Source organism: Selaginella moellendorffii, unplaced genomic scaffold (genome assembly GCF_000143415.4).
Source record: "Selaginella moellendorffii unplaced genomic scaffold, v1.0 SELMOscaffold_0, whole genome shotgun sequence".
Classification (NCBI taxonomy): Eukaryota; Viridiplantae; Streptophyta; class Lycopodiopsida; order Selaginellales; family Selaginellaceae; genus Selaginella; species Selaginella moellendorffii.
The window spans coordinates 6,107,140-6,123,696 of record NW_003314261.1 but is presented as its reverse complement, the minus strand read 5'-3'; the positions used below and the strand labels follow the sequence as shown (position 1 = coordinate 6,123,696).

The 16,557-nt window shown below is 44.1% G+C and overlaps 3 protein-coding genes and 1 non-coding gene across 4 annotated transcripts; 2 read left to right on the top strand and 2 right to left on the bottom strand.

Annotated features, from left to right (window-relative positions):
- Nucleotides 1-615: 615 nt before the first annotated feature.
- Nucleotides 616-2,617, bottom strand: LOC112344594. Its single transcript, XM_024669649.1, has one exon. The coding sequence runs from the start codon at nucleotides 2,323-2,325 to the stop codon at nucleotides 808-810; it is 1,518 nt and encodes a 505-aa protein (XP_024525417.1). The 5' UTR covers nucleotides 2,326-2,617; the 3' UTR covers nucleotides 616-807.
- Nucleotides 2,618-2,677: 60 nt separating this feature from the next.
- Nucleotides 2,678-7,037, bottom strand: LOC9632784 (isoleucine--tRNA ligase, chloroplastic/mitochondrial). Its single transcript, XM_024669619.1, has 21 exons — nucleotides 6,921-7,037; nucleotides 6,718-6,869; nucleotides 6,559-6,660; nucleotides 6,434-6,503; nucleotides 6,266-6,378; nucleotides 6,124-6,192; nucleotides 5,964-6,071; nucleotides 5,765-5,915; nucleotides 5,470-5,710; nucleotides 5,135-5,421; nucleotides 4,953-5,089; nucleotides 4,752-4,899; nucleotides 4,563-4,694; nucleotides 4,383-4,502; nucleotides 4,195-4,322; nucleotides 3,981-4,145; nucleotides 3,800-3,925; nucleotides 3,670-3,743; nucleotides 3,364-3,613; nucleotides 3,115-3,306; nucleotides 2,678-3,028 (listed from the first exon to the last, which is right to left on the bottom strand). Exons 1-21 carry the CDS (start codon nucleotides 6,976-6,978, stop codon nucleotides 2,798-2,800), a joined length of 3,054 nt encoding a protein of 1,017 aa, XP_024525387.1. The 5' UTR covers nucleotides 6,979-7,037; the 3' UTR covers nucleotides 2,678-2,797.
- A 710-nt stretch (nucleotides 7,038-7,747) lies between these two features.
- On the top strand, nucleotides 7,748-11,063 carry LOC9632783 (aldehyde dehydrogenase family 2 member B7, mitochondrial). The gene is made up of 11 exons (XM_024669656.1): nucleotides 7,748-8,525; nucleotides 8,594-8,824; nucleotides 8,884-9,026; nucleotides 9,086-9,239; nucleotides 9,288-9,517; nucleotides 9,581-9,670; nucleotides 9,728-9,901; nucleotides 9,986-10,123; nucleotides 10,184-10,321; nucleotides 10,407-10,468; nucleotides 10,539-11,063. The coding sequence occupies exons 2-11, from the start codon at nucleotides 8,722-8,724 to the stop codon at nucleotides 10,807-10,809; spliced, it is 1,503 nt and encodes a 500-aa protein (XP_024525424.1). The 5' UTR covers nucleotides 7,748-8,525; nucleotides 8,594-8,721; the 3' UTR covers nucleotides 10,810-11,063.
- On the top strand, nucleotides 7,919-8,005 carry LOC112347350. Its single transcript, XR_002992744.1, has one exon. It is a non-coding gene; the product is annotated as a small nucleolar RNA SNOR75 (small nucleolar RNA).
- Nucleotides 11,064-16,557: the final 5,494 nt, after the last annotated feature.

Sequence of the window (16,557 nt, the reverse complement as noted above, 5' to 3'; positions counted from 1 at the left end):
TCTCTCTCCTGCCGCCATAGCCAGCGAGCTCCAGCAGATGTTCGACAGCGCCAGATCGCTCACAACTAAAAGTTTTATCGCGTGGCAGCGAGTTTTGGGCGAGACGTTCTCTCATCTGGGGAGAAGAAATTCGATGGACAGTAACGTATCCAGTCAGTGACACAGAGCTCAGGCTTTTAATTCTCCTCTTTGGATTTCCTCTTCCTCCTCCTCTCTGCCATAGTTCTTTCCATTTGGCGCCTTGCAATTGCTGGCTTGTTGTATGTGTTCTAGTTGGCGATCAATCAATGCCACCACCACCAGCGGCCAGCCGCAAGACAAATCCTGATCGAACACCATCAATCCTGGGGCTCCATGCTCCTCAATCAATTTGTCTCCAGGCCCTCCTCGCGTCTCTTCTCTCGCCTTGATGATTTTCTTCCATTTCCAGAAGAAAGCGAGGAAATTTACACCACTCTCTCGCCGGCGTCACTGTTCCGTTTCGTGAACATCACCCGCAATTAAGAACAAGGTGACGAAGCTTTCTTGCTTCTTCTCCATCCATTCTTTGCTCATCCCTTTTGCTTCCACGCTTCCAAAGTTTCCAAACGGACGAGATCGAGAACCAAGTATACGTGGTCTAAGAAAAATCTCGTTTTTCTTTTCTCATCCAAAGCGTACTTCACTTCTAAAGCTCGATTAGCCGCGAAGAACAGTAGGAAAAGAGCTCTTTTTCACCTGACAAGGCGGCGCTTTGCTCCGTTCGTATCACTGACCACCTCGAGCCGACGCTACTTTTTTCCCAACTTTTTCTTCTCGGGCTTCTCATCATATATTCTGCTGCTGCTGATTCTCTGTGCTCAACGCCTGGAGCCACAAATCCGTGAAAACTTGCACGATCACCTCGTGAAACCCCGGCGGATTGAGGTAGAGGTAGCACTCGAGCAGCTCCTCCAAGTCCGCGGCCTTGTTGAGCCGCTTCTCGAAGATCATCTGGACCATTGACTGCCGGAAATCCTCGTATGGATTGCTGGAGACGAGCATCACCGGGACGCTCTCCCGGACTTTCCCTCGTACCAGATCCTTGGGCTTCTTCTTCTTCTTCGTCCTCGCGTGATCGTCTAGAGCTGGAGCACTCTCCGCGCCAACCTTGTGCCTCGGAAACTCTGGAAGAACTTTGCTCGCCACCTCACGGCCATCCTCCCAAAACTTTGCGCTGGATTCGAGCGAGCTTGCCGATGATATCCTCTTGCCATCGCACCGAGGAGGAGGAGGAGGCATCTTTGACGACGAACTTAGAAGCAAGCCTAGCTCATCAAACTCCGACAATGCTCCCGTCATCTTGTTGCCGCTAGCGTGATTTCTCGAGAGATGAAAAGAAGAATTGTGATGGTGGTGGTGGTGGTGGTGGTGGAGGTGGTGGCGATGGTGGTGGCCCCTCGTGCCGCCGCCGCTGCTGCCGCTAGTGCTTGCGCTACTGCTACTAGAAGATTTCTTGGGCCTGGGAGTCTGGCCCGCGTGATTCTTTAATCCCACCTCCTCGATCGCTTCGTGCCGCTGCTCGTCCTCCAGAGTCGTGGCACGGTGGACGAGCTTGCTCGAGCCGGGCGCGCTGCTGTCGTCGCTTGCGAACAAAGAATGCTCCTTGTCCCACGCCAGAGCCTCCGGGCCCAAGCTGGCATCCCCGGACGAGGTACTCAGCCGGAATGTATGCGTGGATGATCCTTTCCTCTCCCTCTCCGACGAAGATGGATCGCTAGTAACCCGCGCGGCCTGGCCGACGATCAATACTTGTTCCTCCATCGCGGAGATCTCCGAATTCGCGGGAGCTCTCAGCAGCCTTGGAGAGGATTGGCTCTTCTTTCTCTTCTTGAGAACCACCTTCTTCTTCACCACTTTGCCACTGTCCACTGCGGCAATCACGCTCCACAAGCCCTCTCGCTCCCACATTTCCTCCTCCTGGCGAGACGCGACTACCATGGGCGCTGCTCGAGAGCTCGCTGCTCCAACAGGCTTCTTGCTCAATCCCTTGACGCGCTTGTACTGGCAATTCTCGCGGACAATGGCTTCCTCTCGCGAGCAGCAGCTGTATCCAAACACCGGCTTCCTGTTCTTCTTCTTTGCCTTCGCGGGAGCTGGAGCCGCTGGAGCTGGAGCGATGAGACTCCTCTCCTCCTCGGGCTCTTCTTCCCGATTGGAATCGCTGGTGAAAGAAGAAGAAGATTTCTTGCTCGCTGCCGGCGCTACCACTGAGGATGGCGCCACGGGCTTGACGCGATGCGCTCGGAGAAGGAACACTCTAGAGATTACATTGGTGAACTTGAATCGCAGCCTCCTCCTCCCCATTGCCCTGCTACCTGCGAGTCTTTCCCCTCTTCGTTTCCCTTCGTTCAATCAATCAATCAAGCGATCAATCGATCGTGTCCCAGAGCTCTCCACCTAAATATTCCCCAGCATTCTTCCCTGCCCCCCCGCGGCTAAGAACTAGAGATTTACTGTACCATCGCCAGTGAAATGTGGAGCGCAATCAACACGGCGGCAATGCCACTCGAGATTTGGAGATCCCACGAAAGTCCACACGCACGCATCGATCGAGCTCTCCACTCCCCTCCCCTGTTCCTCATTCCCTTTGGCGCCAAGCTGCTCGTCCTCTTCGCCCCTTCCCCGTCGCTGTCGATAACACAGTAGAAGAAGACGCTTAATAACCAAGAGCCCTAACCAGGACAGAATATCCGCCCAGACAGAATATTCGGGAGCCAAACGGAAAGCTCCGCTTGACAGAATATGCCATCGTCCCCTTCCTAGAAACTTGGAGCTTTCAGGAAGTGGCGAGTGCGGGCGATTGGAGGGCCTCCACGATCTTGTAGCATCTCTCGCACAGCGTGGAGTGGAGCGTGAAGCTTCCCACGGCGGGCGAGTACTTCCAGCACCTCTCACATTTCTGTCCCTCGGCTCGCTTCACGCCAATCCAGGCACGGCCGCCGCTTCCCTCCAGCTTGCAGCTCCCCGTGTATGCACAGTCTGCGTCTTCGCAATCGACAACTTCCACCTGATCGAGAAAGAAAAGAAGCGTTATTTTTTTCTCCTGGTTGGTCCTGTGCGAATCGAAAGAACATCTAACGAGGAAGATCTTACCTGTGACGTCAAGAATATAACGTGTAGCTTATCGACGGTGCCATCCTCGGAGCCGGCCATGGCTTGGAGTGTGGAGTGGAGGAGTGCGTCGTCCTCCCCTCCCAAGTGAAGGCAAACCTTTGCGTCGAGGTTTGCTCCTATCAGCTTTCCCATCCTTGCTGATTCCAAGACTTTGTTAACTTCCACCCGAAGCTGTGCATGCAAACGAGCGCCACTGCTTATTTGCAAAGAGAGTTTTAAGACACTCACCTCTAGAAGAAGTGACCATAGCTTCTTGTCACGATCGGAAATCGTTCGCCATCTCGGGTCTACTTCGGGCCACCCCGCCTCAAACACGCTCTCGGCTTTGGAGCCGTCTGGTAGAATGTACGAGAAGGGGAGGTGTTGCCATGCGTCCTCTGCCAAGTGTGGGACAACGGGTGATATTCCACGGGCCAGATACAGCAAGAGGGAAGCTAGAACCGCTTGGCAGCTTCTTCTTGTAAAGCTATCAGTGCCCCTGCAGGAAAACTGATGAGAAATGATGGAAGATACAAACGAAACAAGCTTGCTCACCCCACGTATAATCTGTCCTTCGAAATGTCCAGATAGAAGTTGGACAGATCAAGCACCGCATACCGTTGCACCGACTGCATTCAAGTCGAAATCACAGAGTTAATAGCTTTGGCGGAGCTTGTATCGCAACCTGGAAGAATTTTCCAAACTGGTACTTGTCTAGGCTGTCCTTGAGGCTATCCATTACGCTGGCGAGCTGGAAGAGAGTGTACTTATCTATTCCAGGAAGGTCATCGTACTCGATCTCAAGCTCTGGCTGAAGATAAAACGAAACAGTAAAAAACCAGAAAAGTTGCGGAGCTTTTACATACTTTCCAGTCATGAAGGTTCGAGAGCAAATATCTGAGTGTTCCTCGCAGTTTGCGATAAACATCTGCCGTCTGTTTGAGAATCTGTGGCCCGATTGCTACGTCCCCCGTGTAGTCCACGCTAGCAACCCAGAGGCGCAACACATCCGCTCCATAAGCCGGTTGTTCCTGTAACAATCAATCAGTGATTCATGGCGATTTCGTTTTCTGTAGTTACCTTTTGGTTCTTTCCCCCTTCAATCACGCTACGCGGGTCCACTACATTGCCGAGTGATTTACTCATTTTCACGTTTTTTTCATCCAAAACAAATCCATGCGTCAACACTTGACGATAAGGAGCTACTCCTGACAAAAAGAAAAATCCAAGCCGTTACGAGCATGTTTCAAACTTTATTGCTGGCCCACCTTTAGTAGCAACACTCGTGAGCAAGGAGCTCTGAAACCATCCTCTGTGTTGATCACTTCCTTCTAGATAAACATCTGCGGGCCATCTCTTCGTGCCTAGAACGGATGCCCAAGACGTTCCTGGACGTGCACAGGGACGTGTCAGCATGATCTTCAAACAGCAAAATCGGCAAACTCAACCTGAATCGAACCACACATCCATTGTGTCGGTCCCTTTCCTGTAATTGCTTGCTTTTGCTTTATAAGTGTCTGGAAGGAGGTCCTCCGTGGTCAGTGACCACCATGCATCACTTCCTTGTTGAGCAATTATGGCTACAATAAATGCACTTTCAGCAACGGTATCTCAAACCTTATAATTGTTCTACTTACCTTGAACATGAGAGATTGTCTGTTCGTTGAGGAGCGGTTCACCAGTGTCTACATGATAAAAAACTGGTATTGGTACACCCCAGGCTCTTTGTCTCGATATACACCATTCTTTTCTCCCGCTTACCATTGACGTGATCCTATTTTCTCCCTGCAAGCTAGAAAAAACTAGAGTTACAAGCACAGCATCAGTAAAACAGGTACCTGTGAGGGAATCCAATCAACGTTTTTTATTGCGGCCAGAGCAAGTGGCATGAAGCCTTCAACCGAAGCAAACCATTGTTCTGTAGCTCTGAAAATTGTCGGCTTCTTTGTTCTCCAGTCATACGGGTACTTATGAACTATACGAGAGTCAATCCTCGGAAACATTTGTAAATTGTTCTTACCGTAAGCCTCTTCCATCAGCAGAGACGAGTTGGCATCCAGTGCCTTTATGACTGCCTCGTTACCGTCGCTTAGTACGCTCATCCCAGCGAACTCATTTGCTTCGTCCGTAAAGTTCCCGTTGTCATCCACTGGTGACAACATAGGAAGACCATACTTTTGACCAGTCACAAAATCCTCTTGACCATGTCCGGGTGCTGTGTGCACCAAACCGGTTCCTGAATCTGTCGTAATATAATCTCCACCTATAACAATCACGCCTTCTCGATTTTCCAAAGGGTGCTTGTACCTGCAAAACGATGTTTCAATGCAGAGAAAATTTAACCCTTTAGCAAACCTGCAAAACTCCAAGGCTGATCCCGTACAACTGCCCTTGACAACAAGTTGAACATTCCACTTGTCTTCGAGTGATGACACCAAGTCAGCCGCAACAATCAGATGGCTCACGACAGGCTTTAAGAGCCCATTCCCGTATTTTCGTCCAGCTTTAGTCGATTTTTTACCTCCAAGTGAAGAGTCGTCGTTGTTAAAAACAACTTCCACAACTGAGTACATGAGTTTATCATTGACAGCAACACCTAGACGAAATAAAGGAAGAAATATAAATCATGTTTTGAAATAGTTATCCATACCCGTATTCCCGGGAATAGTCCAAGGAGTTGTAGTCCAAATAGCGACACCCAGGCTTGATAGAAGATATTCAAGTTCTTTGGGAAACTTGTCTGATGCAAATGTCATCTTAAACACAGCGTACATGCTTCGAGAAGTGTGACCTTCAGGATACTGCGATGAGTTATTGAAAGAAATTCAGCCCAAGGCGAAGAAATGTACCTCGAGCTCAGCTTCAGCAAGAGCTGTACCAGACGACGGACTCCAATGAACGGGTTTACGACCCCTATAAATGTATCCATTTAAAACCATTTGACAAAATACACCGATCTGCCAGCACGAAATAAGAAGCGAACTAGAGGGACTAAAATAACGTACTCACCTGAGCAGCTTCGTATGCGGGTTGCAGTGTGAGATAGGGACTGTTCCATGAACCCCAGACTCCATATCTCTACACACAAAAGCAAACGAAAATAAAGGTAAGGAACCTTCGGTGATGGATTCGTCAAAACACGAAAACAAACCTGGAAAGAGCTGCGCTGCTGATCAACTGTTTTCAAGGCAAACTCCGCCGCCTTTTTTCTTAGCTCAATCGGAGAGAGTTTCATGCGCGCCTCGGCGTCGATGGATTGCAGCACTAGTCGAGAAACCATTCAAATAATGTGATATTCGACACAACAAAGCGAGATTACCTTTGAGTTCGATAGGCAGACCATGACAGTCCCAGCCAGGAACGTAGAAAATCTTTCGTCCTTGAAGTAGCTGATAATACCATGAAGTCACAAAATTTGGATACCAAGCTAGGCATTTTACATACTTGGTAGCGGTTGATGAAGTCCTTCAAGATTTTATTCAAGGCGTGTCCCATATGCAAATCGCCATTAGCGTATGGAGGACCATCGTGAAGCGTAAATGGTTCCTGGAGCAACAAAACCATAAGAAAAGACAAAAAAACAAAGAAGAAAAAAGAGTGTACCCCTTGATTTTTCTGTGTAATCGTCTCGAGCAATTGCTTTTGCTCCCAAAATCTCTGAATCTCTGGCTCTCTCGTCACGGAATTTGCCTTGAGACTGAATTTAGTCTGAGGCAATTCGATAGTCCCCTTGTAGCGTGAATCCGGTTGCTTCCCTAGAAGCACAAATCTACATCGAGCCATCGCCGAGAAAACTACACCCTTACCTGCATTCTTCGCGGCCGCGAGCACTGGCGATCGTGGGAAAGAATGTAAGCCAAGCATCGCCCCGGAAGAGCGCTCCCGCAATCCACGAGAGAAGAAGAACGCCGGAACGCCTACAGCTTCACATGACACGGATAACACAAAACCCTACGCTTGCGTGGCGTGAAAAATAGCGCTATGACATTGAAATGTGCCACAGTGGACAAAACAGGATTATGACATGGGGCGAGGGGAGGAACAAGGGAAGAACATGGGTGTTCAGCAAGAGTCGGGGCCTGGAAGCCCGCATTGCGGCGGGACCTTCCTCATTTTCTCGATTTCCACTCCTCTGGGTGGCTCCTTGATGATCGCGCACAGGCAGATCTTGCCGACCTTCTTGAGCTCCTCGCAACACGCAGCGCTGGGCTTGCCCGTCCCGGTCTTCGCATCCACGGCTGCGCGGCAATCTTGGAGCGCCTCGATCGCCCTGGCGGTATCGCACGACGAAGGAGGAGGAGGCGAATCCACGGCAGCTCCATCCGTCGCGATCGCGATGGCGAGCAGCATGATCCCTCCAGTCACAAAGATTCTGCTTAGCATTGCGTGATTTCAAAGACGATTCAGCGAAAAACCCAGTTACTCGTGATCGCGATCGCCATCATTTTAAAACTGGATTCGCGATTTCTAGAATCGCAGCGTACAGCGCAGGAGAAAAATGCCAATCACAGCCAAGACGTGATCTACCTGTGAGTATGAGCCGAGGTCTCCGACGTGGCAAAGTTCTGCCACGTGGCAGAATAGGTCTACATTCGAGTTTTAGGGTTTATGGAGGCTAGGGTTTTGGGTGCTCTTTGGGCCCTCTTCAGTCAAGCAGCGCTTGCGCCGCTCAATGGTGGAGTGTCTGCCGCAAGAGGGCGACATCGACGGCTTGCTGAAGATGATGCGAGGCGGCAGCATCGACAGCCTCGTCAATCATATAAGTACAGTCACATTTTTTGTTCTTGTGTAGAGTTTCTTCCTTCCTCTGGGATGATTCGAATCTAGATGACGAGTCTGATGCTAGCGCCATTGCTAATGAAGCATCGAACGAGGCATTTGTCTGAGAGGAGTGAGCAGGATTTGTGGTGCGTGCTGCCCGATGATGCTTTAAAAATCTTTGAGACCTGAAAACTTGGTAGCTTTTTGAGGCTGCCCTGAGTGGATAACTTGAAAATCCTGAGGGCATTGCTTGGGTTGGTTTCTTTCCTTTTTCTTGCGTTTTTGACCCGATTGCCCGCTTTTTTTCTCTGGGAAAATGTGTATTTTTCTTGCATGAGATAACTGAGCCTTGAATTACGGGTTTCTCTGACTTTTCCCAGATTGCATGCCGCGGCATGCGTGGTTAGCTTTGATCTTTGAGCACGACCTCGTTGACATGAGGTTTACGATTGAAGGGATCCATGTGATGTGTCTGAAGAACAAGAGTTTGAGTTTGAGTGTCTTTCTTCTTAAATGTGGCTCCATTTCTATCGCTCTTGTTTGTTAAATATACACTTTTCTCGTTTCGTTTCTTAACAGTCCATTCAACGTGCCTCGACCGCTGCCGTGTAGACGAAGAGGATATTGGTGCTGCTCTTGTGTCGTTGCTGGTACTGTATAAATACTTTTGGTTTGTTTGGTGGAGGTTTTAAGCCCCTCTTTCTCTTCTTTTGTGCAGTTCAAGGCGCCGGGACAAAGCGGTGGGAGAAAGGACACGGAGGTTTTTAACGAAAGGCGTGTTGCGGAAAAGAGTTGCGAAGTTTGGTGTGCGTTAGAAAAGGCCGAGGGGGTCCTCCGTCGTCGTTCATGGCACCCTCTACTATCTCTGATTTGCCAATCGGTCCAGCGCCCGTGTCTGTCAAGTATACCAAGCTCTTCATCGACGGCCAGTTTGTCGATGCTGTCTCCGGTACATTCGACCGTTTTCGTAAGATGATGTTGTGGGACTAAGAGCTCTGTGCTTTACAGGAAGGACTTTCGAAACTTTGGATCCCCGGAATGGAGAAGTGATCTCGAAAGTAGCCGAGGCAGATAAGCAGGATGTTGATGTCGCCGTGAAGGCCGCTCGAAAAGCTTTTGATCATGGGCCCTGGCCCAGACTGTCTGGATATGTGAGTAGAATGTTTAGTCTATGTTGTCTGATGGGTATTCTCGCTTCGCTTTGTCTCAGGCCAGGGGGCGAATCCTTCTCAAGTTTGCGGATTTGTTGGAGCATCATTTTGACGAGCTCGCAGCACTCGAGACTCTGGACAATGGAAAGCCATTGGACCTGGTGAAGTATGTGGACTTGCCAATGGCCCTTCGGCTTCTTCGTTCGTTCGCAGGTAGAATGCTACACTCTAAACGGTAAAGAGCCTGAGCTCCTTGTACAGGTTTCGCTGACAAAATCTGTGGCAAGACCGTGAAAATCGATGGGCCTTACCACGCGTACACTCTTCTCGAGCCGATTGGTGTCGTGGGCCAGATCATCCCATGGAACTTCCCGCTCATCATGTTTTTCTTGAAAATCAGCCCCGCGCTTGCTGCTGGCAACACAATTGTCTTGAAGACTGCCGAGCAGACTCCCTTGAGTGCTCTCTTTTGTGCAAGCCTGCTGAAGGAGGTCTGTAGATTTTCTCGTTTGTGCTGTTGATCTCTTACTGGAGTTCGTGAATCTGTGCTGCAGGCTGGATTGCCTCCCGGCGTCCTGAACATCCTCTCTGGCTTCGGCCCAACGGCGGGAGCTGCTATCTCTAGTCACAACGATGTGGACAAGGTAACGAATGGAAACTTCGGGTTTCTCTCGGGCGCTCACAAGGATATCGTGTTGCAGATTGCATTCACCGGCTCGACGGACGTGGGAAAACTTGTCATGGAGGCAGCTGCGAAGAGCAACCTCAAGGCCGTCAGTCTGGAACTGGGAGGGAAGTCCCCCATGATAGTACTGGACGATGCAGATGTTGATGTAGCTGTCGAGCTAGCACATTTAGCGCTCTTCTTTAATGTGGTAAGTTATCGTCAACAGTTCTTTCGTCGGTTCTTTCGTCGGGCCTTTCGTCGGTGCCTTTGGATTTACAAGCGGGAATTTCAGGGCCAGTGCTGCGTGGCGGGGTCTCGTGTATTTGTCCAGGAAGGTATCTACGACGAGTTTTTGAGAAAGGCTGCAGACCGTGCAAAGAGACGGGTGACAGGTGACTCCTTCCAAAGTGGCGTCGATCACGGGCCTGTGGTACGAAAGATTTATAATGCGAGCTCATAGCAAGAAAACTAAGCACGGTGGATTGCACAGGTTGACCAGCAACAGTTTGACAGAGTGCTTGGCTACGTGGAGATTGGAAAGCGCGAGGGAGCGAGGCTGGTTACTGGCGGGTGCCGCATTGGTTCTCGCGGTTTTTACATCGAGCCAACAATCTTTGCCGATGTCGAGGTAACACAATTCTCTCTTTGCAAAAGAGATCTTTTATCACCTCTTTTTTTTGGTGTTCTTTCTAACTGATTGATTGCCTCGGCAGGATTACATGAGAATCGCCAGGGAAGAGATTTTCGGGCCGGTGATGTCGGTACTCAAATTCAGGTAGCAAATCAAACTTACTAGATTTTCTCGAGAATTCTACTTCTTTCTTTACACTTTTCTCGCCTTCCAGAACAATAGACGAGGTGATCCAACGAGCCAACGACACAGCCTATGGTCTCGCGGCAGGGATAGTAACCAAGGACCTCAACTCGGCCAACCGATTGACGCGGTCCTTGAGAGCCGGGACGGTGTGGATCAATTGCTACCACGTCTTCGACCCGGCACTTCCATTCGGTGGCTACAAGATGAGTGGGATTGGACGAGAAAATGGCAAGCAGGTCTTGTACCAATACTCCCAGGTTAAGTCGGTTGTGACTCCGGTGGAGTCGCCATGGCTGTAGATCTTTGGCACCTCTTCGTCGCTATGAAAGTGGTACTAGTTCCTGAGTTTTTTTTCTTTCTTTTCCTTGGGGGAGGGAAGGCTCTAATCGTATGATCCAGAGATTGCGTTGCGGGAACGATAGCGCACGCTACCTACCGTGCCCGCATTCGTGCAAGCCAGGAATGCATGGGGTCATTTAAAGAAGTATCTCCAAAAGGGAGGAGTGTGAAGCCCATGTAAAGATATAGTAATGAGGAAAAAATTTGTAGGAAACTTATTGTCGTTTGAGCGGAATCAAGCGAGCGAGGAGCGGAGAAAGTGGATCTTGCATAAAAACCATAGATGTCCACTCAAACGAAAAATCGTCGTCCAACGCACGGTGGCAATGATCATAGACTGAATGAAATTCTCAAAAATATCGTCGTCGTAAAATATCTACTCTCATATTGCAAATTAGGGTTTACACTGTACTGCCTATGCTCATGAAAGGGTTATAGGAAACCCTAGCGAGCTCATGGGTTAGAGGAATAACAAACAAGCATGGATTTCAGTTGGAGAAGCAGTCCATGAAGCCGATCAATCCAAGCCGGCAATGCTTTGCAGGAAAAATCTATGGCTTGAGGCTCATAGTGGCGGTCCATGCCCCAGCAGGTGAGCTCAGTTTTCATAGATGCTTTAGTGAGTTCCATGCCTCGCAGGTGATTTCTACAGCTTCATCGGATGCTTCAGCGAGTTCCACCATGTCTTCGTGGAGAAAGCTCTTCCGGCGCACCTCGGTATCAAAGATTACGCCCGGATTCTCGGTGAGGAGCTTGCGACGTTCGCTGAGACGTATCACCGTCTCCTGCCACCACCCCGCAAGATGGAATCCATGCATGATGCTCTCGAGGTTCTGGAGGAAATCCGGCAGGATGCACGCGATTGGGAGAGCGACGTCGCCAAGCTCTATCCAGTTTTTGTTCTTCTCCCGGTGAACTTTTTGCCTGGGAACGATGGCACGCTTGGCAACTGCAGTGGCATCATTGACGACACCGAGGAGCCCGATGGTGTTCCCATGGACGAGCTGTGTGCGGAGCTGATTGATCCAACTAAACTTCCAATCTTCACTGTCACTTGGGACGTGAGCTTGCGCAGCGACAAGGAGAAATTTGTGAGGCTGTCCGAGTATGAGAAGAGAGGCCATCTTGTGCTCATCGTGAGACCTCCAAGCTTCCATCTTCCAACTTCTTGTCCAAGGTGCCTTTCCACATACCTATATCTATGCCTCGCCAAGAAGCCATTCATCGTCGAGCACTCCAATGCTGGTATTTCCTTCTTTTCTTTCTGTAGGATTATCATTAATGGTTTTTTTCTAGACAACCTCCACTTCCCTATAATCGACTGGAACCTATTAACTGCGTTTGGCAATGACGTAGATAAGTTTTTGCAATCAACAGTGATGTGCGACTTGGATGTTGGGCTCAGTGAGGCTGAGGCTGCTAAGTTTCAGTCCTTGAGGCCACTGTTCATGGATCTTGATGATGCTCTTGACTTGGAGCTATGGACCAAATGCCAATCCAAGAGAAAGAGTTCTTGGTTTTCTTCTGATGTAGTTGGAGGAGAAATCTAAACTTCACACTTGTCATGGCCGATCAACAAGCTAGTGGCATGGACAAGGAAAGCCAAAACAATGAGTGGTATCAACTGGGGGAACTCTCAAGCCAGACAAACAAAGGTAACAAGAGTTCTTTATAATTGAAATTTTGAAATCACCATGTGTCATTTCAGATCTATGGTCGAGCATTGCGTGCTTACAAGGATATTTCCTTGGTAATACAAGTGAACAAGGATCCTATAAGTTACAATGTAGGCTTTCATTCTTTTTCTAAGATCTTTCCTTGGTTTCTAGGTGGCTGACAAGCCTTGATGCAATGCTCATCACTCACATTCTATTTGTGAAGTGCATTTCTCTTGTAAGTACTAAAAGCATATGATTTTTCTCTATGATTCCTATTGCGTTTCATGCTCTCAGGAGAACTCTATTTTACGTGCTGCACTCTGGGTCTTTCCTTCAGTTAATATTCAAGACCCAGACTCAGAACCCTCATTTTCCTATAGCACCATACATGGGAGGTTAAATTCACTCTATTTATTTTTCATATCCTTTTTATCCCCTCTTCTTGAAAAAGAAAAAAGTTTTAAAGCATTAGTTTTAGTTGGATTTATTATATTAATCTTTACTCTGCCATTTATATTGAACTTCACTCCACTATCATATTTGTTTAGGTTTACTACATAAGGTTGTATATTCTATTAGGACTTAGTTATATTCATTCTCACTCCACAATTTATATTATTTATCATCACTTCATTATTGTATTTGTTCATCCTCACTCCATCGTTAGGATTGGACTCCCATCCATCCTCTCTTTCGAAGAAAAAAAAGTTTCAAGCATTTAAGTAAATAATAGAAAGTGAAAAAAATTAAAGAAGTAAAAGAAAGAAAAGTGGATGAAGAAGAATTTTTAATAGTTGTTAATGCAAAAATGGGGAAATAAAAAGAAGAACATTAGTAATAAAAGTTAAAAATTACCTGTATATATACTTGGCCTTAGCTCCGGCTGAAAAATATCACTAAACTATATATTATTGGCAAATGCTAGCCAATAGGAGCAAAGATCCTACTATAGGATTCAATTAAAGATAAGCCTTGCTTGATCTAAATGCCTGTGTTGGGCAAGCACTGTGATGAGGTGTGTTTAGGAGATGAGATTACGTTTTGGCATAACAAAAAAAGCATAAAGGAATTCCTTTATATCAAGTTCCACATCACTATAAATTTGCTCACAACATTTTCAATTTGCCGAGCAAGGTATGGCAAGCTCACACTTTCCTCTCAGGTACCAATCAATTCTACTATTGTGTTTAAAATTTAGAAAATAAAAGACTTCTTGTCATAAAATGCTTTAGTCACCATAATATAATCAAAAGATTCACATTAACACACAATTCAACATTTGAAATAAGAAAATCAATAAAAATATCCACACTCTCAAGTGAACACATAAGTTCTTCAGCAAAAATGATAAAGTATAAGCTCTCAATGGGACTCACAAATGGGGATATGCACTCAACTCGAAACTCTAGCCAAAGTGACTCAATCTTTAAAACACTAAAACTGATCAAAGACTTTACTAACAAAACAAAATCAAGATTCTCAACTACACGCATATGCTTAACATTTAAATTAGTATAAGGAAGACAAAAAACATTTAACTCAACACTAGATTGAGAATGATAATCATAAAAGTGGAGAAGAAAACACTATAGATGAGGAAAGAACACTAGGAATATAAGAAAATAGCTCAAGCTAAGAAATAAAAAAAAAGTTAAGAAAGAGTAAAAGGTAAAGGCAAAGGATTAGATGGTAGATTAAAGGGTTGATACTTACCTTGCAAAATCTTTAATTTTTTCCAAAGTTATCTCCATAATAATAAATTTTCTTATCACAATCCAAAATCCATTCAATCATATAAATTCAATCTTTGAACATTCTCCAATAACCAAATTATATCATTTATATCTCTTTAATTGATATCATAATCACATTCTATATCATATAACAAAACACCAAGAATAGAAAAAGCTATGTAATCACATCTCATGAAAGCTAGAGATCACAATATTCTAAGAACAAGTATCACACCAATATAATCACACCCTATAACACTAAAAGCTTAATTCAACAAAGCAATATTAATAACCTCAAGTGTGACGTGGCATAGTGGAAAAAAAGAATGTAATAAAGATCAGAAGGAAAAATAAATCTAAGCACAATAATAGCTAGAATTTTAGATTTGGCAAAAAGCTAATATAAATCTAAATGTAGTAAAGAAAGAAAGGAATAGAAACAAAAATACAATCCCAAATACTGAAGTAAAGCACTTTCAAAAATACTTTACCCTCCAGGGACAGATTACAATACCCATTATCTCCATTAATGTGAGTGTTTATGATATGGAAATAAGTATAGTAATGGAGGTTTAGACCCTGTTTATATATAATAATAGATGGACCAAATTCAATTCCAAATGAATAGTCAATATGTTATAGTACTATAATTAGCATATTACCTTATACATACATGCATATAATATATCTATCTATCTATCCATCCATCCATCTATTTATATATATATATATACACATATATATACATATATATACATATACATATACACATATACATATATATACATATACATATATATATATATATATATATATATATATATATATATATATATATATATATATATATATATATATATATATATATATATATATATATATATATATATATATATATATATATATATATATATATATATATATATATATATATATATATATATATATATATATATATATAATATCTTTGTGTGTGTGTGTGCGTGTGTGTGTGTGTGTGTGTATGTGTGTGTGTGTATATACACACCTTATAACACGCATTATAGAATATTAATTATCTATCTACAATTTTCTAATTAATTTTTCTCACTTTGGTGTAATATATGATGGATTCTTTTAATACACTTGGCCCTCACAACTTTAGTATACATAATAGCTTTCTTGAATTCTTGCATCATATGTCTTATTCCCAAACCATTAAGATTTATGCAAATCCAAATTTAAAATTTAGAAATTATTCAGTTACAAAAATATTTCAAAAAAAGCGTAGTTATAATAAGATCTGAAATAATTCGTATATGCAAATAAAGAAGAATATGTAATAAATAATTTTTAAATTTAAATATGTTAACATCTTAATTGTACCATTTCATTATGGATAAAATTTTATTACAGGATCATTTAATGTTTTATTAGCAATAAGTTTTTTATGTGATTCTCCAGATTTTAACTATATTAAACTATAATGTGAGAACTTCCAATATGAAAAAATTATATAGGAAAATGTTTCACTATATAACCATGTTTATATAACCATGTTTCACTATATACATGTGTATATAGTGACATAAACATGGTTATAACATACATGGTTATAACCATGTTTATATAACCATGTTTCACTATATAAATGGTTATGTAATAATTTTCTTAAAATATTTAATAACCACATGCTAATCTATATGAGTTATTAAAACTAATGTAAAATAATTATATTATGGGTGTGCTACAGTAATATTTCCTAAATATATTAAATAATTTTCTATAGTAATGCTTGGTTTGCTCAATAGTAATGTTATTATTACTTATTAATCCAATTGATCAAATAAATGTCTATAATTATAAACATGCTAATAATCTATAAACACAAGATTAATCTTATTGCATATCAACCATTACATGGTAGAATAAAAAGGAATACACTAGAAAGTGTTTAAGAAAAACACTTATATGTTTATAAGTTATAAATATATATATACATTATATATTTATACATTTATAAGTTATAAATAAGTTATAAATAAGTGAAGTTTATATATGTTTATAAATTATAAATACAAGATTTCCATTAAATGGTAAGATATCCTAGAATATTTAATCATATTTTAAATATATTCACTAATTTTTTTAATCAAACCAAAAAACTATAGAAAAATCTGACAGGAAAACCCAAAAATTTGAGCTTAACATATACAAAATGAATAGGGTTAGGGTTCTTAATTTACTAGAAAGATGCTTGCCCCGAGAGCTAGCACGATGCGAAGGATCTTGTGTGAGCTCGTGGTAGCGGCATGGGCACGGCAATCTCTGTGCGCGG

Coding starts and splice junctions, on each gene's coding strand:
- LOC112344594 (XM_024669649.1), bottom strand. CDS start 2,325: ATGGGGAGGAGGAGGCTGCGATTCAAGTTCACCAATGTAATCTCTAGA.
- LOC9632784 (XM_024669619.1), bottom strand. CDS start 6,978: ATGCTTGGCTTACATTCTTTCCCACGATCGCCAGTGCTCGCGGCCGCG. Junction 6,504..6,558: donor ACTTCATCAACCGCTACCAA/GTATGTAAAATG, acceptor TGGTATTATCAG/CTACTTCAAGGACGAAAGAT. Junction 4,695..4,751: donor GACAATCTCTCATGTTCAAG/GTAAGTAGAACA, acceptor CATTTATTGTAG/CCATAATTGCTCAACAAGGA.
- LOC9632783 (XM_024669656.1), top strand. CDS start 8,722: ATGGCACCCTCTACTATCTCTGATTTGCCAATCGGTCCAGCGCCCGTG. Junction 9,240..9,287: donor GCTTCTTCGTTCGTTCGCAG/GTAGAATGCTAC, acceptor CTCCTTGTACAG/GTTTCGCTGACAAAATCTGT. Junction 9,671..9,727: donor GTCACAACGATGTGGACAAG/GTAACGAATGGA, acceptor ATCGTGTTGCAG/ATTGCATTCACCGGCTCGAC.